This window comes from Acinonyx jubatus, chromosome A2 (assembly GCF_027475565.1).
Source record: "Acinonyx jubatus isolate Ajub_Pintada_27869175 chromosome A2, VMU_Ajub_asm_v1.0, whole genome shotgun sequence".
NCBI classification, from domain to species: domain Eukaryota; kingdom Metazoa; phylum Chordata; class Mammalia; order Carnivora; family Felidae; genus Acinonyx; species Acinonyx jubatus.
This window is the reverse complement of record NC_069383.1, coordinates 19,389,291-19,414,962: the sequence shown is the minus strand read 5'-3', so window position 1 is coordinate 19,414,962 and position 25,672 is coordinate 19,389,291. Positions and strand designations below refer to the sequence as shown.

The following is a 25,672-nucleotide window of genomic DNA, read 5'->3' as shown; positions in this document are numbered from 1 at the left end:
AGGCTCCGAGCTGTCAGCACAGAGCCCAACATGGGGCTCGAACTCACGAACCGGGAGATCATGATCTGAGCCGAAGTCAGATGTTCAACCGACTGAGCCAGCCAGGCGCCCCATCCCTGAAAAATATCTTAATCTTAAACCAGCTTCACTTTTCTGCCAATTTTATGCAAAGCTTTTACTCTTCTCTGTATTACCTCACTTTGCGTGAGGCATTCCCATCTCTTTCTTTGTCTTCCTCCTAAAACCCCTGAGCCCCCAATCATTCATCAGTTCCTTCCCCTCCTGTGTTCCAAGAAAGCTACCTTGAAGACGGGCCACCTAATTGCTTAGTTTGGGAGTCATTGCGTTTGCTTGAGATCAGTTGTTTCCTGTCTCTGCTCAGCGTAGATTTAGATTATTCAAAGGAAATTGTATGGCAATTTGAGAAATAACCAGAATGATCAATGAACTGGAGTATTTCGGTGAGCAAGTTCAATGGTACATGAATTTTGATTTCTAAATCTGTAATCATTCTTGGTAGTTAAAAAACCAAAGTATATGTTCAACTTACAATTACTGGTTATTTTAATCCTATATTTGATCATCTGTTTTGAAGCTTAATAAATGTTCTTAATGGAAAACTAAACTGCATACCTCAGAAGTCCTAGCACCTGTAGAAAAACCTTGTGCCTCATTGTTTATAGTCAGTGTTGTTTGACAACATCCTACAAAGAAAACTTAGTAGCCAGGCTTATTTGAGTAGCTTGGCTAAAGAAGGAGACATTCTTGTTCCAAGCTAACAGAGCGCTTCAATGCAATTTTATTCCAAGTGGATTCTATATCAGAACACGGAGCAGGTGCTATCAGCCTGAAAATAATGTGCTGTTCACAATTAGCTCTTTGCTTGTTAGAACCCAGTATTAATTTCCATGGAATTTTTCACTCTCCCTACCCACTGTTACATCAGTGTACTCGTCTCCTTGGGTCTAACAAGGGGGTACAGAATGTGGGAAAACCCTGGAGACTCAGCTTTGGGTTCATCCTCACTCTGCCCCTAATTCTCTGTGTCTTTAACCAGCTTCCCTCACTTCTCTGCATCTCTGTCCCTCCTTTCTAAATGACACTCCTCTCTAAATGACTCTGCACCTCTGTCCCTCCTCTCTAGAACTTACAGGCCGGAGAGTGAGTGAGCGAGTGTGTGTGTGTGTGTGTGTGTGTGTGTGTGTGTGTGTACGTACACTACATTAGTTCATGCTGAATGTTCAGGAGAATCGTATTTTCATACTGTGAATTTATATTTTAGAGTAGATGGAGCCCTCTGTGTAATCAGTACACCTAGTGCATTCTGTCCATTTTGTAGAATTTTTAGAGTAATTTTACTATTTTTTAGGTACTCAGGGTTCTAGTTTTAGTATGTTTACATTTATGACATATTTTTTTGCAATGTTTTTTTGCAATTTTTTTTGCAATGTTTTTTGCAAACATTCATCATTTTTTTGATATCTCTGAATCACAGCCTTTAATTATTAAGCTGATATTATAAGAAAATTTGGTCAATTCTTTTATGACTATTGTTTTCCAGAAAAAACGTTGTCATAAAAACAGAGGGTGCCTGAAAGGCTTTTGAAATCAAGTTCCTAGTCAAATTAGGATTCAACACTGATGTCAAAGGTATAGGGTTAATGGCCAGAGTACTTAGCTAGTAAGATTGGTCTAGAATTCGGGTATTGAATGTCAGACCTAGAATGAGTCACACAGTGGTTGCTTAGTAAATGCTTGTTGAATGAAAGGATGTCTATACTCATGGACTACTTCATATACAAGTTTTGGAGTGAAACAAAAGAAAGGATAGCATAGGAGTCTTAGTGTAGGGGGTATGTATTAGCTCGGGCCGCCATAACAAAACACCGTAGATTGGTGGCTTAAATAACAGAATAGTTGTTTAACTAAATAGTCCCAGAAGCTGGAAAGTTCAAGATCAAGGTGTCAGCCAATTAAGAGCTCTCTTCCTGGCTCGCACAGGCCCGTTTTATTGCTATATCCTCACATGTCAGAGAGAGAAAGAGAGATCTCTCTCATGTCTCTTCATATAAGGGTATTAACCCATCATAAGAGCTCTACTTTCATGACTTAATTACCTTCCAAGATCCCATCTCTAAATACAATCACTTCGGGGCTTAGGGCCTTACCAACATGAATTTCGGGAGGCGGGGGGAATACATTTCATCCCATAGCAGAGTGAAAATACTTAACTGTTCACCTATATTCTGAGCTGCAGTTTTACATTAGTGATAGGAAATTAGCCAGAAATAAACAAGCCAACTGTTTAATGTATAGAATATATTGTTAGTAATACAGGCAAAAGCATAAAATGCTGCTAGAGAAGAAAACTGAGAAATTAAACTATAATTACAGAGAAAATTTAAAGAATTCTTGGTCATATGACTTAATGCAGTTCTGAGTCAAATAGAATCAGAGGTTTGTTTTATTGTGTTTTGTTTGTACATAATGTGTACTGGGACTCATCACCCAGTCACTTACATTGACCTGTGATTACAATCTTGGCCTCTAATCAGAGAGAGACTCACTATTTGAACCCCAGTGTTTTGCTCCCAACCCAGCCTCTATAGGCTTTATGATGAAAAGAGTGATGGTTTCACGGCTCTCTTTTAGACAGGGAACCCTCATGGAGGTGAAACTGCCTTTAGCAGAATGGTGCCTTTGCCCCGCCATCACCTTGGTGGCTCTAAGCCATTTTTTTCGAGAAGAGACTTATCTGAGCATAATAGTTTTTGTGTGCTCACCCTTAAGAACACAACACATAAACGACTCCAGAATTCTTATACAAGGACGGAAAGATGGACTGACAGAAGAAATTATGCATTTATGCCTGCGTGGATTAAACATGTCAAAACATAACTGGCTGTCATTCTGCATTTTCTCTCTCCAGATTTGAAATGAGAATGGCAAAGACAGTTCGCAACAGTTCTGATTGCTTTAGTAATATTGTTCAAGTTTTTAATTTGGCACGGTAAAGTGTCCTCATACATGTTATGTTATACCTTGTATTGAACCTTCGTTTTCAGAAACTCGGTGCACTGGCAAGAAACTTAAAAAGCCCTGTCAAGGGATCCAGCTAGGAAGTGATTCCTAGGAGATTGCTCTCCTAGAAACTGTCTTGGGCAGTGATTTTGAAAAGCGCCACAATTATCCATCTGTTTCTCGCTTTTTTTGTTTTTCCTGAACTTAAACTTTTTTTTTTTTTACTGATAAATTCACAGAAAAGTTGAAATAACAGTCCAGTGAATGCATGTATGCCTTGACTTAGATTTACTGACCGTTCACATCTCGCCATACCTACTCCATTCTCTCTGAAATAAATGCACATCCTTCTCTCTTGCCAAACCATCAAAAGTAGGCTAAAGACATGGTGCCCTTTCACTCTTAGACACTTGAGCATGCATCTCCCAAGGACAAGGGCACTCGCCTAACACATGCACATCATTACCACATATATTCATTTTATGATGCGTGCATTAACAATTTACCACAACAAGGTTAGTGGCTTAAAACAACACAGATCCATTTTCTTACAGTTCTGTAGGCTAGAAGTCTAACACAGGTCTCAGTGGGCTCAAATCAGGATGTCAGCAGGGCAGCATTCCTTTCTGAACGTTCTAAGGGAGAATCCATTTCCTTGCCTTCTCCAGTGTTTAGAGGCCACCCTCATTTTTTGGTCTCCTTCCTCCTTCAAAGGCAGCAACATGACACCTCTCTGACCTTCTTCCATCATCATGTCTCTCCCTGACCACAGCCAGGAAGGGTTCTCCACTTTTAAGGACTCCTGTGATTAGACTTGGTTTTACAAAGTAGAAAAGAGCCTGTTCTGAGATTTGACAGATGTGTGTCTCCCCTGCTTCAGCACTACTTGAGAGTTGAGTGCTCAAGAAAGTCCAATTCCTTGATAAGAAGCAATTTTTGTGTGTCTTGAGGCAGCAAGACTGAGGGCTGTGGAATCCCTGGGCAAAGTGAAACCCTAAAGCTACTGTAACTTGTGAGGGGCAGTGTGGCTTATTATGGCCCTGATCAGTAAACTAAGAACAGAAACTGTTCACACTTTTGCTACAGTGTGCAAATGAACACATCTTCCTCTGTGTGTTTTAGTTTCCCTATAAAATGCTTCATAAGTGTTCACCATCTTTGGGAAACCCAGTCAAGGAACACATTCATAGAGCCAGGCACAATTTAACACAGTATTTTTCAAACTCTGGGTTATGGCATATTAGCGGACTATGAAATTATTCTAGTGGGTTTTGATCCCACCACAGGATCTAAGACAGAGCCTGGGTAATGGTGGATTCCTCGTATGTATCTGCTAACAAATGGATGAGTCAATAATAAAAAGACAAATAACCCAATTAAAAAATGAACAAAGGATCACAATTGACATTTCTCTAAGGAAGATAATACAGATGGTCAATAAACACATGAAAAGATGCTCAATATCATTAGCCACCAAGGAAATGCAAATCAAAACTACACTGAGATAAATGCTTCTTCACATACACTAAGATGACTGTAGTTTTTAAAAAGACAGATAATAACAACAGTTGGCAAGGGTGTCGAGAAATCAGAGCCCACATATACAGCTGGAAAATGGTGCCGCAATTTTGGAATACAATATGATATTTCCTTGAAAGGTTAAAGATAGTCACCATATGACCCACCAGTTGCACTCCCAGGTGTATATACCTAGAGAAATGAAAACACACCCCCACACAAAGATGTATACATGAAAGCTTATAGCAACAATACTCACAATAGCCTAGAAGTGGAAACAACCCTAATGTCCATCAACTGATGAATGGACGGACAAAGTGTGGCGTATCCACACAATGGACTATTATCTGGTAATACAAGAAATGAACACAGATGAACCTTGAAAACATGGTAAGTAAAAGAAGTCAGTCACAAAGACGACCTACCATATGATTCCTTTTATATGAATATAGATGAAGTCCAAAATAGGGAAATCTATTGAGATAGAAAGTAGAGTAGTGCTTACTTGGGGCTGGAGGGTCGGGGTTGGGAATTAAGCATAAAGTCTAATGGGTACAGACAGCGTTTGTTTTTGAGGTAATGAAAATGTTCCACATCGTGGTATGGTCGCGCAACTGTGATGGACTGAAAGCTATTGAACTGCTCATGTTAACTGGGTAAATTTTCCAACATAGGAAATATATTCCAGGAAAGCCACTCTTTTTAAAAATGTCCATGTCTGAGCCCCACCCATGACCAATTAGATCAGAATTTTTGCACATGGAGTTTGGCATGGGGAATTTTGTTTATGCTTTACTAGTTAAGCTTTTAATGTATAACCAGAGTGAGGACCACTGGTTTATGCTACCCGCTGAGATCCCTCTCAGTGCCAGAATATCAGAAATCCATGAGTCTAGTGTTTGGTGCCTGTCTCAGTGAGCAAGCAGATTTAAAGAAACAAGAGAAAGAGCTGGTGGTCAAACCCCCACCCCCGCCCCCAAGATGGTCATGATTAATTTTTCCTGGCTGTCATCCAGGAGTAGAAACCCAGAAACTACAATTTCCCTGCGACCAGGGAAAAAAAAAAAAAAAAAGTAACAATAAATTAATGCTGTTCTAAGCCCCAAGCAGGACCCAGGAACAGAAGAGTTGCTGATATTTTAAATATTCACCTTGATTGTGGAGAAGGCCCCTCCCAGACTCCTTCCCAGTTCTGTCTCTGAACAGATTTGTGGACTTCTCAGCCCCATCTAGCCAGGCCAGAGCATTGCAAGTTTTTACAAGGCAGAGGAATGGTAGGCAAAGAAAGCCAACGACAAAAATCCTTGATTGTGATTATTGATGGAGACAAATTTCTGAAGAAGAGCAATTACTTATTAAATGTGAAAAATAGCTACTCACGTGAGAGTGTGTGATGAAACGAACATGCATGCAAAACCACTGAAGGGGAGACTTAGTGATGAGTTTTAGCATTTTCTAGGAGAAAAAAAATAATATTGTAATCAGGATAACTGGGCTATTTTATTCTTATTTATGAGGGTTTAGCCAAGATCATCTTAGAAAAACAGTTTTTGAAAACCTGATTAAAGAACCCATCAGAATGGTACTACCCGCATTATTTTTGACACAGACAAATTAAGTTTTGAAAGGGTTGAAGATTGAGCAGTTGTAAAAAGCAGAAGTGGTAAATGGATGTGCCATTGTCACATCTCAATAGAATCAGTCGGTATTATTAGGAATCGAGGTAGATGACCTGACCTTTTTATAACCTTCATCGGTTTAGGCTCTGACAGATAATGGCTAAGTCATCTCCTACAGGTCACCTTAACCAGTCTCAGTTTCTCTGCCTACACAACAGAACTAATTAATTTCCAAGCCAAATAATTGACTCCATCCCCAGTAGCATTGAATATGGTAAAACATCATTATTGGGTCTTATGTAAGTCAAGGTCTAATGTGGAAAACAGAAACCATGTCAACTATTTACCTCCAGGAGAATTTAATGCAGGGAATTGGTTATACATTTTAAGGAGGATGTATCAAACAGGTACATTACAATAACCCAACGGCAAGAAGCCACGATCTCCCTTTAGCCAGAATGCCAAAGGAGAGAGGCATTTACCAGAAGACAGAGGCACCCAAAGTAAGTTGGGGCCTGGTAGGATCTGGAGCCAGGAAGGAGATGCATCTGTTGCCAGAGACATTGCCCAAAGGCGAGAGGGAGGGGGATAAGTGCCCTGCCTTCGCCTTGCCTTTGGCCGTCAACATCCCCGACCTAGGGCCTCCCATTGTCAGAACCCAGCTGGGAACCTGGAAAACAGCCTACAAGGGTCGGTGGGCCCCTGCCTGCCCCTCACCCCCAGTATAGATCAGAGAAGGGAAAGGTGAGGAATAGATCTTAGGGTAAACAGGCCTGGGACTTGTTACTCTGTATCCTTGTTACCTTTATGCCAGTAGCTTAGAACTTCTTCCTTCTGCTTCATCCAGGCTGCTATTCATCCTATTAAGGCGTTCCTTCCCCCTCTCCCCCAACAAGGGAGAGTCTGTCTCATCACTCAGTGTGTTAATCTCAAGTCTAGGCTTTCCGGTGTCCTCCCTGGTCAAGTCAGATGTGACTTCTCCTATCTGGTGACCTCTGAATGAAACTGGAATGTTGATCACTACCAGTTCCTCATATAAAACGAGTGGGGAAGATGCCACCTCACACCCATTAGGACGGCTGTTATTTAAAAATTAATTAAAAATTTTAAAACCAGAAAATAACACATTTTGGCAAGTATACGGAGAAATTAGAACCCCCTGTGCATTGCTGGTAGGAATGTAAAATGGTACAGCCACTGTGGAAGGCATTTTGGTAGTCCCTGAAAAAGCTAAACGCAGAATCACCCTATGATCCAGCCGTCCAGCAATAAAGTTACTGTTTAATGGGAATAGTTTCTGTTTGGGATGATGGAAAAGTTCTGGAAAGAGATAGCGATGATGGCACGTGGTGAGTGTACTTGATGCCATTGAACCGTATACTTAAAAATGGTTAAATGGTCAGTTTCATGTTATGTATATTTTACTGTAAATAAAATGTAGTAGGGGGAGTGGAAAACAAAAAGAAACCATTGGCTGATATATGCGTAAATATGCAGGCTGCCACAGCCCCTGTAACTGGTCAGAAGCAGCAGATGATATTGATGACTTCCTTTTTCTAACCACCCATTCCATGGTGCCCTCGCCCTCTGCCAGCACCTCAGGTGGTCAGGGTCCTCCACCTGGGTGTTGAATAGAGCCTTTGTTCCAGAGAGACCTGAGTTCTTAGCAGCTCTGCCTTTATTAGGCTGCCCTGGTTTTTCCACTAATTTCACCATGGACATGGAAACACTCAGATGGAGCCCAGTGAATCTGACGTAGTCCTGCCCGCCCTGATTGTGCAGAAGCAACACATGTCCCCCTCTTGGCAATTGAGGCCCGTCATTCCAGGCATCAAAGTAACGCCTCTCTGCCTGCGGGCTCAGTAGTGAGAAGCCCAGAAAACCACATGACAGTCTCTGCTACCAATTTAATGTGGTCATTGTTGTATCCTCTGGTGGAGACCTTCCTTCCTGAACACCTGAAAAGTGGCCTAGTGCCACGTGGGGCGGGGGGGGGGGGGGGGTGAGGCAAGAGTAGACCCTCCATAAGAGAGGAGAGCCCATTGCTACTTTTATTCCTTAGTCCCCAGACCCGTATTTTCTTGTCATTGGGGGGAAAAATACTCTATGTGGGTCTCTGAGTCAGGCCCTCAGCACTCCAGCCTTAGAGGTGTTGCCTTCCAGCTGGACCATAGCTGAATCCTACATAGGCCAACCCTTCCATCAGGCCAGCTCCCCCCCACCCCTGGGGGATTGGGTATGCAACAAGACGGGAATTGGGAATTCCGGGAGCATCAGCTCTGCCTTACTTCTTTTGCTGCAAAATGAGTTTCTTGGCCAGAAACGTGGTCGAACAGGATTAGCAGGATCGTTGAGGAAGACCTTGAGGAAAGCGGTACTTCTGGAAACATTTCAGGCAGGGGAAGCAGTTAGGGGCTGTTACAGCGCGGGCGCACAACACTGCCCCTTCGAAGGTGCAAGAAGTCTGCGTGAGTCTGGTTCGCTATAGGAGCCAGTCCTGGTTCCTCCCTGCCCTGTCCTGGATCAGAGAGGAGTGCACTCTGGCAGGGTTTCCCTGACTCCTGGGGCAGTTCTCACCCCCTGGGGCAGGGGTGAAGCCGCTGTGGGAGACTGGGGGAGATTTGCTGGGAGAGCAAGCAGTGAGTCTGAGTATACAATGTCATGTGATCAAACATAGCCTAGATCTGCAGGTCAATCATGTTGAAACTATTTGCAGTGTTTCTTTCAGAAATGCATTTAGTCTGCTGAAAATGCAGATTTTTTTTTTTTTTTTTTTTTTTTTTTTTTTTGCCTTGCTAAGATTTCAGCGGATAACAGAACTATTTAAAGACTAAACGGAGACAATTTTCAGCATCTCCGGCAAAATTCTCTTAAATGAATTCTTGTCAGATAGACCTCCTTAAAGATTATAATTGTGTGGTAAAATTAAATTAAACAGGTTTTACACTCTTGGCAAAAATCTCCTAAATGAATTCTTGTCAGATCAAGCTTTTAAAGATTATAATTGTGTGCTAAAATTAAGCTTAACAGGCTCGACACTTCTGTGGTTTTCATGGGCTCCTACGCGAGCGTGTTGGCCTACTGATGATGAAGGTGGCGCCTCACACGGGCCCCGGTACCTAAAACACACAGCTTTGAGTTCTGATTCCTGTTCCCGGCTCTGACAAATGGTCTGTGGGCAATTAGAGGGTGCCTGTTACTTCTGAATTTCTGTTACTTCACCTTCTCAAGGTAATGATTGTTCTGTTGCCGTTTCACTCAAATATACGTCATGTGCTCCTTAATTAACGTGCTTACACAGCAAGCAGGAGAGGAAGAGTGAGTAGAAATTTGGATCTGGAAATATTGGCCCAGATGCTGGGTGGTAGGCATTCTGGCAGTGAGACCCTCTGTGGTGGACAGTGACTCGTCTTGAGCAAACCTGGAGCCACAGCCCACACCAGCCTTCAGACCAGCCGACTGGTCATTGTCTCCCAGTTTGGCTAAAATGACTATAGTATCCATGTCTTCCAATTTTCCGTGCTAAAATTCTTGATATGGCCCTTTGAAAGATTTTCTCATTCATTTGTGGTAGGGTTACCAACTTCGGTGTGTTTTTTTTGTTTTGTTTTTTTGGGTTTGTTGGTTTTCATGTTTGTTTTTGAGAGAGAAAGACAGAGCCTGAGCAGGGGAGGAGTGGAGAGAGGAGGACACAGAATCTGAAGCTGGCTCCAGGCTCCGAGCTGTCAGCACAGAGCCCGACGCGGGGCTCGAACCCACCAGCTGTGAAATCATGACCTGAGCCAAAGTCGGACACTTAACCGTTCAACCGACTGAGCCACCCAGGCGCCCCTCCCAGGTTTTGTTTTTCACTAAAAAGTACACATGTTCTCTGGAGAAAATATAGAAAATACAGAGACGCACAAAGCATGATCTTGTTACACAGTGCACATCTTGGTATGTAGATATCCAGTCCAGTCTTTTTTAGTTCATATAGACACATAATCATTTTCTTTTTTAATATCATAGAGTTTTATAACAGCTTGTTTTACTCGGCTGCAGATCATGGTTAAAAATAAGCCAGAGGAAACATTTTTCTGTGGTAGCAAGTATTTTTTACTATATAATTTCTAATGACTGCATAGCTTTCCACAGTGTGGATATACCATAATTTATTTAATAAATTAGAGGGTTTAGAAAAAGATCCACAGTCGAGCAACTAGAGCCATCCCCTAAGGTTATTGTAACACATAAAAACCATCCACCAAGCTCTTTGACACCCACAAATCCTCGAAGGAATGATTTCTTGTGTGAAATAGTTTTAGCTGTCAATCATTTATCCTCAATGTCATGGTTTCTGTGCTCTCTCCAGGTTGTTAGGGGGTGATTATGGATTCCTGTCAAATGAGATGTCTACTATGTATTCAACATGAGGCAGTTTGTGTTTTCCTCAGTCTGTTGCTCTCCCGTCGGAGGAAGTTAAGCAAATCGGAGTGAGCCAAAGGGAAATGGGATAGGCATCCAGTGCTGGAAGGTGCACCACAGACATGCCCAGGGCCCAGAGAGCCCCACCCAAGCAGATTAGACTTCCACATAAATACATTTGTCTTGATTGTCACATTGCACCCAGGGTTACACCTACATGCATGAAAATGCCTCCAAGCCTGATTTTCAAAGCTGTTTGCCTCCCCTGTTGCTTTTTAACCACCCAGCTCAGAGGCGTTTTTTTGTGTTGTATCTATCAAAGATGATTAAGGGGCTGGGAGAGTTGATACGTAAGGACAGATTAAGAAAACTAAATATTTACAACTTGACTGAGTGACAGCCACAGGGAAGATATTATAACTGTCTGCTGGGCTCAAAGCAAGGAGGAGACATTGTTTTGCCTTTCCCTGTAACTTGATTTTAGCGATATCTAAATTCAGAAAAGTTCTCTGAGCGTGACATCATGTATGCTAATTAGATTATTGTGTCAGTTAGAAATTGCATTTCGTTGCGGGTAGCAGAAACTTGGAATAGCGGTGGCTTAAACAAATAGGGTTTCGCTGTCTGTCCCTCCCGTAACTTGAAGCCCAGAAGTGCATTGTCTCCGGCCGTATCGCAGCTCCGTGGTGACACTGGGGCACGCACACCGCCCACCTGGGCCTCTATCATTCTGAGCATTGTTTTCATACTCCTACTCACCTGATGTTCGAAGAAGCACGACTGCATTCCAGAAAGGGAGAAGGCAAAAGAGGCCCCGGCCAGCTAAGACTCTTCAAAGAGCTTTCCTGGAAGCCCACCTCCTGATTTCGGTTTAGAGCTACATCTGCCAAAAGGGCGGGGAAATTGAGGGGCGTTCTTGTTTTGTTTTGTTTTTAAGTCGCATACGTTGCGGACCCCAACAATACCAGGGTCCTTTTACTAAGAAGGCATATGGGATAATGGATACTGGCTCGGCAACCAGGGGCTTCTGTCACAGTAATTTACCTCTTGGAGATTCTGGCAAGTCTGGACTGTGAGACACAGTGATATTTGCTGCGATGTTACAAGGCCCCGCTTGTAAAACGAGCCCTTGAGATCTAATTTATTTACTTCTGATCACTCACCTATTTCAATTCATTCATCGTAGCGCACCCTGGGTTGGCACTAAATAAACCAGCCATCTCAACAGGCCAGAGTGATAGAACTACAACTTGTTACCTTTCACCAAGTTCCATGCACTTACCATCACCTGAATGATTTGTTTCAAAATACTGCAAGACAAGGAGAGGGGCGCCTGGGTGGCTCAGCTGGTTGAGCATCCGACTCTTTGTTTTTTGTTTTTTTTTTTTTAGTTGATTTATTTATTTTGAGAGAGAGAACAAATCCCAAGCAGGCTCTGCGTTATCAGCATGGAGCCCGACCTGGGGGCTCGAACTCACAAGCCATGAGATCGTGACCCGAGCTGAAATCAAGAGTCAGATGCTTAACCTACGAAACCACCGAGGCATCCATCTCTTGATTTCTGCTCGGGCCATGATCACAGGGTCGTGGGATCGAGCCCCACGTCAGGCTCCACGCTGAGCACTGAGCCTCCTTAAGATTCTCCCCACCCCTGACCCTCGCTTTCTCATGTGCGTGGGCACAAGCTCCCTCAATCTCTCTCTCCAAAACAAAACAAACAAAAATACTCCAAGGCAGATGGGGAGTGGATGAGGATAGATGAACTAAGACTTACCATGAGTTGCTAATAATTGAAGCTGAGCATTGGCTACACGGGGGGTTATTGTGTGCTTCTCTCTGCGTGTGTAATTACTGAAATTTTCCCAGTAAAGACTTTTTAAATCCCCTCTATTTTTACGTTACTTCCTATGAGGACACCACTACCGCCCCTAGCTAACGGTGCTCGGAGAAGCGAAGGCGATTCACACGGTGAATGACAGACTGAGAATTCAGCCCCAGATGTGTCTTTGCTCTGACTTTGAAGCCTGGGCTGCAACTCTTTGTGCTCAAAGAACGCGTGCTTCCCAGACAAGGGCCTGAAACGAGTTAGAAACGCAAACTTTTGGGTCCCACCCCGAGACCTTTTTACCTCTGCGTAAAGGCTCGTACGCACGCTCCGAGGTTCCTGGGCTGGCTACGTGTTGCCTCTGGGACCACAGCTTACCCGACTCGGCCAATTATGACTTCCTTAAAAAATGCGCGAAACATTCAAAAATGTCCGAAACGCTCCGTTGAAACAAAAAGCCTAATGGCGAGTCACTACTTGGCAGCGTAAACCTTCTTTATGAAGCATTTAATTCACAGCAGGCGTTTTTCTCAACGTGGAGCGTCTGCTCTAGTGCTGGGCCCTACGGGCCTATGTGTCAATTAAGCATCCTTCTGACTGTATGTCAGCTGCTACGAATCACTGCCTGCTGGACACTTCATTTGGTTTGTTCTACTTAAATAAACCCTTTGCTTCTGCTCACTTAAGGTGTTCTGAGGTTTCAAAAGCCTTGGGACTTACAGAAAACTCTCCAGGTGCCTGTTCCAGCCTCCACCAGCCGCAACTCTGCTTACTCACCTGCGTGGAACTTGCCCTAAAAGACCAGATTTTTCTCCCTAGCGTCCTCGGTCGTCTTCTGTCACATCAGCCTTCTGTCTTTTTGAAAGAAAGGGCACTGTGGGAATTAGACTGAGTCCCAGCTCTGCCCCTTGTGTGTTATTTGGGCAAAACGGTTCACCTCTGGGCCTCCGTTTCTGCACATGTGCAAGGGCAGTGCTGTATGGTCTTCAGGGGCCCCTCTGCCCCCTCCTTCTGTGAGCCCACAGAACTTGGGTTTTCAGCACCCCCGCCACCACCAAACTGTCATGAGGACACAGATTTGTGCGAAGACCACCTGACTCTGTTTTTCCAGTCAGAGGATCCAGCATTGATTTTTACTGGTTTCTCTTTTCGAACAACACATAGCTTAATGCTTTGTAGTTCATTCGCTTCAGATCGCTTTTAGAACAAGTAAACGAGTGAATGAACGAGGCCTGTCCATCTGAACTATAATCTGCTCTCTTAAGAGGCTGGACCCTCTTTGCTTTTGAACATTCTAAAACATTTTCTAGCTGATTAACTTGGTGGTTTTATGTATTACAATAGCCTTCAACCGTGTACATTTTTAATGTTGTTCAGCAACATCCATAACAGAAGAGGCAAGGACGTACCCACAAGAGAGCAGCCATCAAAGCCATCCCCAGCGACCATCACTGTCTAGGTCAGGTCCATGCCAGTTCCTGTTGAAGGCATAAGCGTCAGGGGAACTTCATTCTTCTAAGAACCATCTTTCTCCAATTAGAGTAATTTTAAGCAGGTATACAGTAGGTTGCTAAACTTGTAGGAAAGATAGCATGCTATGAAATAGCGACTATAACAAATAACACAGTGCTAGACATGCCTTAAAAAGTATTGCCCACCCCGTCTCTTTTCTGTGCTGTGTGTGAAGTATGTTTCTGATTTGTTTTTCAGGGCAGCCTTTGGTAAGGAGTCAGAAGTTCTTATTGGGAACCTGGGTGACAAATTAATCCCTCCACAAGACATCCTCCGTGATGTCAGTGACCTCAAAGCTTTGGCCAACATGCATGAAAGCCTGGAATGGTTAGCAGGTCGAACAAAGTCAGCTTTCTCCAATCTTTCTACATCCCAGAGTAAGTATCTATCATGGCGGCTGTTTTGGGGACAGCAGAGGAACTAGACGGAGTAGTTTCATTGGAAATGTGAGTGCATGTACATGTCCCCATATGAGGGAAGGCCAGGTTGTCAGAAGGTCTGTGCTAGATACGTGCAAGAATTCTGCTTGGGCTGCGCCTTACGTCCTTTGTGGTTCTCCTAAAGGACGTAATCTCGGCTTTCCTGTGAGACGTGGAAGGCCAAAAAAGGTTCGTGTTCACATAGCTTGATGTGAAACCTTTGAAACATAAAACCGTGTAAGAACACACCATTGTGTCTCAGGAACAGAAAGCAACACCTTTGCCCTCCTCACAATAACTTCTCAAGGATGGAAACAGTATCTCAGAACTGAGCACACAGCTGATGTTTTCATTTTAATGAAAAAGTGTCTAACAAGAGAATAATAGAAGTGACGAAGATGCTAGGAAATAAAAAAATGGGAAAAACAGTTATTCCTGAAAAGAGATGGATGAGAGATAACTTAACTATAGGATTCAAGGAAAGGAACGTATAGGGTATGAAATAAAAACAGGAAACTTTTTTCCATTGAGGACCATTGACTCTGAGAGACATCATTTGAAAACTTTAAGGCCCATAAACTTTATTCAATAACTATAAAATAAGTATTTTTTAAATTTAAAATTTTTTTTAAGTTTATCTTTTTTAGTGTTCATTTATTTTTGAGAGAGAGAGAGAGAGAGAGAATGAGCAGGGGAGGAGCAGAGAGAGAGGGGGACAGAGGATCTGAAGCAGGCTCTACACTGACAGCAGAGAGCCCGACATGAGGCTCAAACTCACAAACCATGAGATCATGATCTGAGCCAAAGTCAGATGCTTAAATTACTGAGCCACCCAGGCACCCCTTATTTATTTATTTTGAAAGAGAGAGGGAGAGAGAGAGAAAGGGAGAGGTAGGGCAGAGAGAGAGAGGGAGAGAGAGAATCCCAAACAGGCTCTGCACTGTCAGCACAGAGCCAGACACGGGGCTCAAACCCACAAAGCGTGAGATCATGACCTGAGCTGAGTCAAGAGTCAGATGCTTAACCAGCTGAGCCACCCACGCACCCGAATAAATCCTCTTTTTTAAGGCATTAGTTCAGAAGTATGTGTTAGGCAGTTAAAAGAAAAGCAAAGAGGGGTGCCTGGGTGGCTCAGTCAGTTAAGCGTCTGACTTTGGCTCAGGTCATGATCTTGCGGTCCGTGGGTTCGAGCCCCGTGTCGGGCTCTGTGCTGACAGCTCAGAGCCTGGAGCCTGTTTCAGATTCTGTGTCTCCCTCTTTCTCTGACCCTCCCCTGTTCATGTTCTCTGTATCAAAAATAAATAAATGTTAAAAAAAATTTTTTTTTTAAAAAAGAAAAGCAAAGAAAAAATGATAGGAAGAAAGAATAAAGGCACTGACAGATTTGAGTGCATAAATAAACAACAGAAAAAAGTAACATAACAGCAATAACATGAAAGAAACAATCGGCTTTGAACTTAATATTAGAGTTAATGTTAGGAGATAATTAGAAAGAAAATACTTGCATTGTTTGGACTGAACTTCAGTGTAAGTTATTATCATCGTCTTTTGAAAAGTCATTATTTGATTAACCACGGTTTCCAGCCTAGAGATGGGAAGAGGTGTGGCTGAAACTCACAGGGGTAAATTCTCCCCTGCCACATGGACCCAGAGAGTCTCGGAGTCCCTTGAATGCTCACTGCTTAACTGGTCTCATGCTGATTGTGTAGCTATCCTGAAGGTCAGTAGCAGGTGGGGAAAATGGACAGAAGGAAGGGGCTTTGAGCAAGATTATAAACTCTGCTTTAGAAATCCTCTTGAAATACTACTTTTACTATACTTTTATTTTTATACTTTTTATTATTTAACATTACTTTTTCTCTGAGGATAAAATTATACATATTTATTCTCAGAATCTATAAGAATTGGATAGTTTGGGCACAGTGTTGGGCCTGCGCAGATCTGTAGATATCCTTGAAAGGCCCTCAACTTGCTAATCCTGTCATTATCAGGCAATCTGTTACAAGCAGTTGTCTAAATTATCCGTTTTATCTCCCAGTCCCACCCCACTCCACCACAAAGAAAAGTCAGAGCTAATTGCCCTTTTGATAATTGCCAAATAAACAGTCCCCTAAAGGGACCCCGTGCTTCTTTTCCCGGTTTTTCCTTTGACCCTTACAAATGCCGGGCTGGTTGGGTTGGCTTATTAGTGATGATTGGAAGGGGTCCTCTCTCTTGGTGGGCCATCAACATCTAACGTTTAATAATGCAGTCGCTTATTTCAGTGGCTCAGCATTCCAGATTTCTGTTCTGTCCATTTTAAAAGGGTTTTTACACAGCAAGACAGTACATAACCTCTACAACAAGCCACTGCCGGGCTAACCTGGCATCATCTGTTTGCAAAAAGAGAAAGATGTTCTCTGAGTTACGCTCAACTTTGTAATTGCACAATTTAGCTGTTGTCTTCATGTCACTGAGAGTCCCTAGTACACTTGATGTCTAATTCTTGCGTTATTCTGACAAAGATCTCTTCAACCACACCCATTAATACTTTGTCTCCTGTGCTCAGTTCCATTTTATAATATAAGTTATACTCTCTCGGTTCCTTTCACGGTGATTATTCCACCCAGTGAGTGATTTAAGTGACTGTCAGCATTTTGATGATCAGTACAAAACCCAAGTGAACTATAATCACTACTTATGTTGTCTTTGCTGAAACAAAGCACCAAGCAAACCTGGTTTATTCTGCTAACAACGAGCCTAGCTCACCCACACTCGTCTGTTCTTTGAATTCCCAAGAGAGGTGCCCATTGATGTTTATAATTTGAGCAATGCAGGGAATTCTCTGATAATGGGTTACTTTGATTGCCCCATGTCAGTGTGACTCTAGAAAGGGAATAAGGGACAGGTCTTTATTATTCTTTTGAAAAGTGAACTAAATGATCACCTCAACAAAAGCGTTTCCAAATCCAGAGATTGGATAACATGAAGGGAATGCCAGCCTTTTATCTAGCACTCATGGATCCTCAGCAGGATGGGAAGAAATCCAGAAAAGATTGTAGGTTTATTTCTTGTTCTGCATCCTGTTCATCGTTTGGTATGGTAAATACCAGGCTTCGGTATAATGCGGAAGCTATTAATGTGAGGGAGTAGAGCAAGTTGGCAGAGAATTATTTTCATAGTAGAATATTTGTCCAGACAGTACAGCAGGACTCTCACCCTCCCGAAACATCCACGTCATACAGAAGAGAGTATAGTGGGCGCTGGGGCAGCTCGGTCGGTTGAGCATCTGACTCTTGGTTTTAGCTCAGGTCATGATCCCAGGGTCCTGGGATCAAGCCCCATGTTGGGCTCCATGATGAGTGTGTTGCCCACTTGGGATTCATTCTCTCTCTCTCTCTCTCTCTCTCTCTCTCTCTCTCTCTCTCTCTGTCTCTCTCTCCCCCCCTCCCCCTCCCCTTCTGCCCCTCTCCCTGCTCACACTCTCTCTCAAATAAATAAAAATTTTTTTAAATATTTAAAAAAACAAAAAAGAAGAGAGTATTGCCTTTTAGAGGTAGGACATGGTTGCCCATTTGTCCAAGAGGTCAAAGTTGACCATTTCTTCAAAGATAATTTTTCTTTTGGTGTTTGCCTAAATGTCACTCTGTCTCTCTATACTCAAAGGGTCTCCTCCCCTCAAATAGGTCCTGCCTACATCAAAGGCACTGTTCTTACTTTTGTCCTATGCAGTCCTCAGTTCCTGCTCCATTTCCTTAGGTAACCCCCACCACCCTCATCTTCCTTATGCCTGTTCTACTTAGGGTTCTTTCCAGTGAAAGAAACAAACTAATTGAAAGAAAAAAAAAATAATGCATTGACTCATAAAACTGGTTAATCAGAAGACTTCAGGAGTGGCTGGATCCAGGTTTACAAGACATGCTTACACACCTCTGCATGGTCTTTTGTACTCTCTCTCCCTCCCGCTTTCTGTCTCACTTCTTCTGTCTCCTGGTATTTTCTCTTTATTCCTTTCCATCTCAGGCAAGTGCTTTGTATATGGCAACATCCTTGGCCACCAGCAGTCCCGGGATTTATTTGATCCCAGACAAAAAGAGCATTTCTGCCAGGAGCTCCAGAAACAGTTCCAGAAGGTCTTGGGTTGACCCAGCTTGACCTTCTTTCATGAGTTTCTCTGATTCTCCTTGTATAAATCTTGTTTTCTGAGTCTGTTTTTCTCCCTACTTGTACCTCAGTCTCTGTCTCCTACTCCCAGAACTCTTTTATATGCAGGACATTTTCAGTGCAAAGAAGTTGAGCGGGATCATAGTTAGCACTGGGCGTTCAGGATCTAGGTTTATACATATTTTCCCTCATTGATCACAATTTCAGCCTTGTAGTACAGATTCCAGATAATATCTGCCCTTTGTAATATCTGCTGTGTGTAAAAATCCTAAACAAAGACTCTGAGATTAACTGTTATGGTTAAGAAAATTCTCAGCAAATGTGACCTACATAAAAATTATTGGAGTGTATTCAATTTGAACACTAATGCTGTTCTTTTGTATTGTATCCTTTTGTTTTAGGGATGTGTTGCTTTTAAAAATAGACTACAGAGGACTACAAAGGGCTCAAGGGTTTATTCTGTCTGCATTGCTTCCTCAGGGGGCCTCCTCTCTGGCTTGGAGTCTGTAAAAAAAATCTCCAGGATTAGAGATTCTAAAACATCCTTGATTACATATTCTGCTCTTCAAGTAACCTTACCGTCTGGGAGGTCTGTCTTTTTCTTTCTTTCTTTCTTTCTTTCTTCCTTCCTTCCTTCCTTCCTTCCTTCCTTCCTTCCTTCCTTCCTTCCTTCCTTCCTTCCTCCCTCCCTCCCTCCCTCCCTCCCTCCCTCCCTCTCTTTCTTTCTTTCTTTCTTTCTTTCTTTCTTTCTTTCTTTCTTTCTTTGTTTCTTTCTCCAAAGTCCCTTTGCTTCAGTCTAAACCTCTTTCTTCTGTGGTATTCTTCAGAAATTAAATGTTGGCTCTTTTCTCTGTAAAATACTAAATGTGTCTGAAAATATTTCCCTGGCCCCTACCTGCCCATCTCTACAGATTAGATAGACTAAGACTTCTGGCCTGAGGATCCCAGTCTCTGAATCAAGAGCAACCAAATGTGGGAGAATTAGGAGCCCAGAGCAGGCCCAAGTTCACTGACACTCTCTTGGATGGAGACTTGGCTGTTTGTGAATGTGGGCCCTTCTGTAGGTGACTTTGACCCAGGCTTCTCCACCTCTGCTCGCAGTTCTCATTACCGAAGTTCTTGCTGAACCCACATGCATGGATGATAAACAGTAAAATGCCATACCCTACTCTTTTCCAGTTTAAGAAATCAAAAGGTTAAAATATCCCTGTAACCTCCAGACTGAGTAAATGTCATAATTTTGGTTCCTGGAATTGGTTCTGGAATTGTACTATTAGTTATACAATTATTTATCCACTTCCTTTCTAATTGTAAAAACCATTTTTAAGCATACAGTACAGAAGTGTTAAATATATTATTGTATAGCAGATCACTAGAACTTTTTCATCAAACTCTATACCCATTGAACAAGTCTCCATTTCCCCTCTCTCCCAGCCCAGGGGAGCCACATTCTACTTCCTGTTTCTAGAAGTTTGACTTTAGATACCCTTACATATTTGGAATCATACCGAATTTATCTTCTTGGGACTGGCCTATTTCACTTAACATAATGGCGTCAAGATTCATCCATGTTATAGCATGTGATAGGATTTCCTTCTTTTTTATGGCTGAAAAATATTTCATTGTATGTGTATACCACCTTTTTAAAATTCATGCATCTGTCAGTGGACGTTTGGGTTGCTTCCAACTCTTGGCTGTTGCAAATAACGCTGTAGTGAATATGTGTGTGAAATTATGCTTCTTTCTGGAAGTGAAATTATTGCTAGGGATCTTAGAAACCATCTGGTCCAACTCCCTTATTTTGCACACGAGGAAATCGAGGCTTCAGAATGGTCACGCTGCATTTCTGTGCCTGAACTGGGATGGATCCAGCTCTTCAAATTCCCACTTTAATTTTCTCTCCGCTGCATCATTGTCTTGACTGGGACCAAGACAGTGCCAGCAAGGCCGTTCATGCCATATTTCTATTAAAGCATCCCGGAGGGTCATCATGTTTTTTTTAACACAAGCACTTTAATGCCAACATCCAACCTATGATCATTCTGATCATCATTGTCAGTGTGTAACCAGAATTTCTAGGCCTTAAATATACAGGATTATTGTACGTATCCCTTGTGAATGTCATCATAGTGGTCGGAGAACATTTCTCGAATTTGTCACTCTCTATTTTTGTTCTATGGGTATTCTCTAACTTAGAAGCTCCACCTGTCTTGTTACCATGTTATGTAATATATTCGAGATACTGCACTGTCCTATCCAGTAGCCCCTACCCTTGTGTGGCGAATTAAAGAAAACTCAAAATTCAGCTCCTCATTTGAATGCTCCACATTTACAGCAGTTCAGTGTTTCCCAAACTTAGCAGTGAATTCTCTCACCACAAAGCACCTCACAGGACTTTTCTTCCATGGAACAACTTGTGGGAAACACTGCCCTGTGCTATTATTTACATAATTGGTTCAGCATCTTTCATGTCTCCCAACACGGTCAGGTACAGGGCGGGACAGATGTTTTACTGTTGCAGGAATATAATTTTGTATCATCGGCAAACGCGCACGCCATCAGATGGTTTGTGTTACAATTTGGTTGATTATTTGATTTGTGTGATCATTTTTAGAAACGTTCACATTCTACCAGTCACGTCAACCAGTATAAAATGACTGTGGTTCCCTTTTTCGCGTGTTGCAAACTTGGCTGGTACACTGACCTTTCTCCAGTCGCTGTGCTTCCCTCACGGTTCCTGAAGACTCCAGCTGCTCATATAATCCCTTACCTCCATTCACTGTTGAATGCTTGTATGTCCATTGTGGGGGTCCAGGCATGGATTTTTTATTAGAATTTTTATTTCGGAAGAGCTTTAGATTCAGAGTAAAGTGACAGAAATGTCAGAGTTTCCTTGCATCTCACACCCATTTCTCCCGACTGTTAACATCTCACACAAGTACTGACACACTCCTCACAACTAATGAACCAGTATTGATACCTTATTATTATTATTAACTAATGTCTTTACTTTATGAGACTCTTCCTTAGTTTTTACCTAATGTCCTTTTTGCATTCCAGGATACCCTCCAGGATATAATATATTTAGTCATTATGTCTCTTTGAGTGCATGTAGACTGTGACAGCTTCCTAGCCTTTCTTTGCTTTTGATGACCGTGACCGCTTTGAAAGGAAAACTGGTCAGGTATTTTGCAGAACGTCCTTCAGTATGGGTTTGCCTAATCTCTTTTCGTGATGAGACTGAGCTTATGGGTTTGGGGAAGGAAAACCACAGAGATAAAGTGCTATTCTCATCAAATCGTTTCAAGAATAATTCCTATCAGTGTGACTTATCACTGATGATGTTCTGGGATTGATTTTTATGCCTCCAATCCATGTAGTCCTCTCTAGACAGTTCCTTCTGAATTCTGGATTGACTTTCCACTTACCACCACAAATTGTTCTGTGTATCTTCGTGGTGACTATTTTTTAACATGATGAATGAATGCATCTATTGTAAGCTCAATGTTTGGGCAAGTTGAATCGCTGCTAAAAAAAAAAAAATTAGTTATCTACCTTAAACAATTATGCGGTTGATATAGATTATATAATCTTGTGGGTCTGAAAGTCTGTGTGTGAGAGGAGCTGTTTTTTCTACCCTGAGGCCCTTGATTAGGGCCTATAGCTACTTCTTAGTTACCATATGTGCTAAACAGTCCTTAAGAAACCTACACAGTCGGGGCGCCTGGGAGGCTCATTCGGTTGAGCGACTGACTTCGGCTCAGGTCACAATCTCGCGGTCTGTGAGTTCGAGCCCCGTGTCGGGCTCTGGGCTGACAGCTCAGAGCCTGGAGCCTGTTTCCGATTCCATGTCTCCCTCTCTCTCTGCCCCTCCCCCGTTCATGCTCTGTCTCTGTCTCAAAAATAAATAAACATTGGGGCGCCTGGGTGGCGCAGTCGGTTAAGCGTCTGACTTCAGCCAGGTCACGATCTCGCGGTCTGGGAGTTTGAGCCCCGTGTCTGGCTCTGGGCTGACAGCTCAGAGCCTGGAGCCTGTTTCCGATTCTGTGTCTCCCTCTCTCTCTGACCCTCCCCCCGTTCATGCTCTGTCTCTCTCTGTCTCAAGATAAATAAATGTTTAAAAAAAAATTTTTTTTTAATTAAAAAATAAATAAATAAAGCCATTCCTCCTACCCTTCTCAGGACAGCCAAAGGAGAAGGGCACAAGGAATCCTTGTCTCTCTTAACACGAAAGACTGCAATTGCCAAACCAATGGAATGAATGTGGAAGTGTTTACAAGTCAACTGTATCACTGAAAATAAAGATGGAAAAGGTCCAGGTGTCTGTATACTCCCATCCCTCACGTACGTGGTTTTGTGGCGTCCCAGGAGGCCTTTATGCATTGCCTACTATAATTTAACATTTTCTAGAAGATGGAATATGAATTCTCCCATGCTGGAGGTCACTATCGTGGGCTTTTTCTGCCTTGCTGGCAAATGTAAGATAAAATGTGGACCCCTCCACATACTCACACCTACTGCTGTTTGTTTTCCTGTCTTGACACAAATGAGAATAAAAATGTCCCTAGCCAAGATCTCATGGGACGCTGTCCTGTTTCAGCTTTGCGTTTGTCAAACTATTAAGCCAGAGTTTTCCCTGCCATAATTTCATCTGATTATTTTTAATTAGAACTCCACGCGAGCTAATTCCTCTCTTGCTTCGGTATTTACAAGTTTCAAATATTTGTAGACTGTTATCAGACAGCTCCTCACCAGGCATTGCTTAGTCCGACCCTGCATATTTCGTTTCCCTCCTCGTCTTTCTGAGGTTAGGCTTTCTGTGCCATAATCAGTTTTTAGTCTTGCTAGTAGTCATTTTCTTAAACTGGCTTTCCTTCTGTGGCCTCACTCTCACCTTCCTTCCTCTATCAGTGATGCTGCCCACATTCGCTGCCTTTGGTTAATTTCATTTTTACCGAGAAAATTCAATTACCACTGGCCTTACATCTTGTTCGTGAGTTTCCTGTCCACTGTCCAACTCCGAATTTATTTTGATCTTACCTAATTGACGCTGCTTCTAGTTCTGTATGTGCTTTTCTCACTTTTTAAAATAATGTCCCAAGTCCATTTCCGTGTTGTACCCAGTTTCACAACTAATCATATGTTTTGTAGGAGTAAAAACACCAAATGACGATTTTACGATGATTCCATTTTGTTCACTTTCAGTCTTCATTGTACTCTGTTGTTTATAAACTGCTTGAAATTCATCCTAAGGACGGACTGTGTGAAAAGCCCCTATGCTCAGGATGCTCACCGATTCGTAGGACTCTGTTGAAACCCTGTTGTCACTAACAGTAGAGATGCTGGTGCCTCTCTCATTTTATGAGAAAGACCATCTGGACCCCTCCAGCTCTTTCTCCGCATTGATGTGCTGTGCGCTCTTACTGCTAATTATCGTTCCAGCTTCAGGCTGATCCATGTTTCTTTGCTTTCAGTACACTTTAAGCACTGATACACAATGGTCAGCCCTCTTAACATTTCCACCCTGTGGTTCCCTTTCCTCTCATTGAGTACCCTCACGTGGCTCCTGACTTGTGGCCATTTTTGCCTGTCCCTGGATACCTACGATGTTCTTTTAGTTCAGAGACTCTTTCCCATACTTCTCCTGGTCTAGGAGGCATACAGCACATATGTGACTTTGAAGTCAGGTACACTTGGGGACACGTGAAGGGGGTTATATCACCACAGGGAATTTATTTAGCCTCTCTGAGCTAAAAAGGTCTCTTTACCTGTCAAATAGAAACCGTGATACATACTCCTTGGGTGGCCATAGCCATTAAATGAGATGATGAACTTGGGAGCTGTTAGCAGGGTGTTGTGGGGACTCCATATGGGGTTCCCGAGGTCCCTACTCTCAGTGTTCTCACTAGAGCTCTCACTCATCGCTCTCCTCCCTTAGTGCTGGGCCTGGACTTTCCTCCCGCCCTTTCCAGCTTCTCTCTGATCTCAAGTCCTACGGTTGGTTGCGTTTAAAACTCTAACATCTGTGCTCCCAAATCATTTCTAGTAAATCACGGCTCTCAGTCCACAGGGTTCCCCAGTGTTTCAGAGGTCATGGGATGTGTCTGAGAATGGACCTGCGTCTGAAAGTCGCCTCTGTGTACAAGTGCCCATCTGAGAAGCCAGAGTTGAATCTCAAAGAGGTAGCCTTTTTGTTCTTCAAAACTGTGAAAAGAGGACTCTGTTATTATTTAAAGACAGAACCAGAAACAATTCCCTTCTTGTCAATCAGCTGGTCATCTGTAGAGTTCATGGTCCTGTCTGCATACTGATTAGGAAGCAGTACCCGACCTCCCTCAGCTCAGAGGTGATTATCAATTGTGAAGCTATAGAAGGCCAGTGCTGTGGGCATTTCAGTGTAATTATGGAGCTCTGAGTATCTCTCCATAAAGAATTATGTGGCTGTTTCTTTGAAAATGCCAACATTTGTATCCATAAGGGAAATATTTTATTAAAATATGGTAATATCATGGAGACTTAAGTATGGTGGCTGGGAGCTTCCAGCTGAATGATTATATCTTCCAACAAAAGTCCAAAGTGGAAACAGGAAGAAGAAATAAAATTGAAAATCTTTGGGAAAAGGAGGAGGCCGGAAGGAGTTGGGAAACAAGGGAGGGCTCTAAAATGACCTCCCGAAATGACAGAGCCAGACAGAGAAGAATAGTGGAAACGCAGGATTACCTGAGCCCCCACCCAAGCTGAGGTAAGGAGTAGCTGTTAGGGCAACAGGACTTGAGCGAAACAAAACCTAAGGGGACTGATTTGGCTGCCAAATAGGAAACCTCTTCTAATGAGAATCGAGTGAAAGATTGTACCTGAAGGCACTGATTGTACTATTCAATCTGAGCTCTTATCTAGAAAAGCCCTGAGATAGTTGGGTGCTTTAAAACTTGAGATAAGCCCACTAACCATGACTTAATGAACTCCTCACTAGAAAAAGAGTATGTCTCTTAATTTCTTCACCCTTGAAACTGAGTTTAGGTATGCTGCAGAGTTGAGTGGGTAGGAGAGACGAATCCTGACAGGAAAAACAAAGAGAATAGAGGGCTGGCCCAGATTTAATGGAAGAAATCACCATCTGTGGAGATTGAATTTAGAAAAATGTTCTAAATGTAAACTGGATATGCTTTTTTCAGACAGCTTACTTATTAATCAATAGTGCATAAGGACCC

The 25,672-nt window shown here is 42.7% G+C and overlaps 1 protein-coding gene across 1 annotated transcript in view; it reads left to right on the top strand.

Annotated features, from left to right (window-relative positions):
- EXOC4 (exocyst complex component 4) overlaps positions 1-25,672 on the top strand; it is a 743,049-nt gene that overhangs the window by 610,680 nt on the left and 106,697 nt on the right. The window contains exon 14 of the mRNA XM_015073047.3: positions 14,098-14,276. Within this exon, the coding sequence (XP_014928533.2) occupies positions 14,098-14,276 (179 nt within the window). The remainder of the gene's footprint in view (positions 1-14,097; positions 14,277-25,672) is intronic.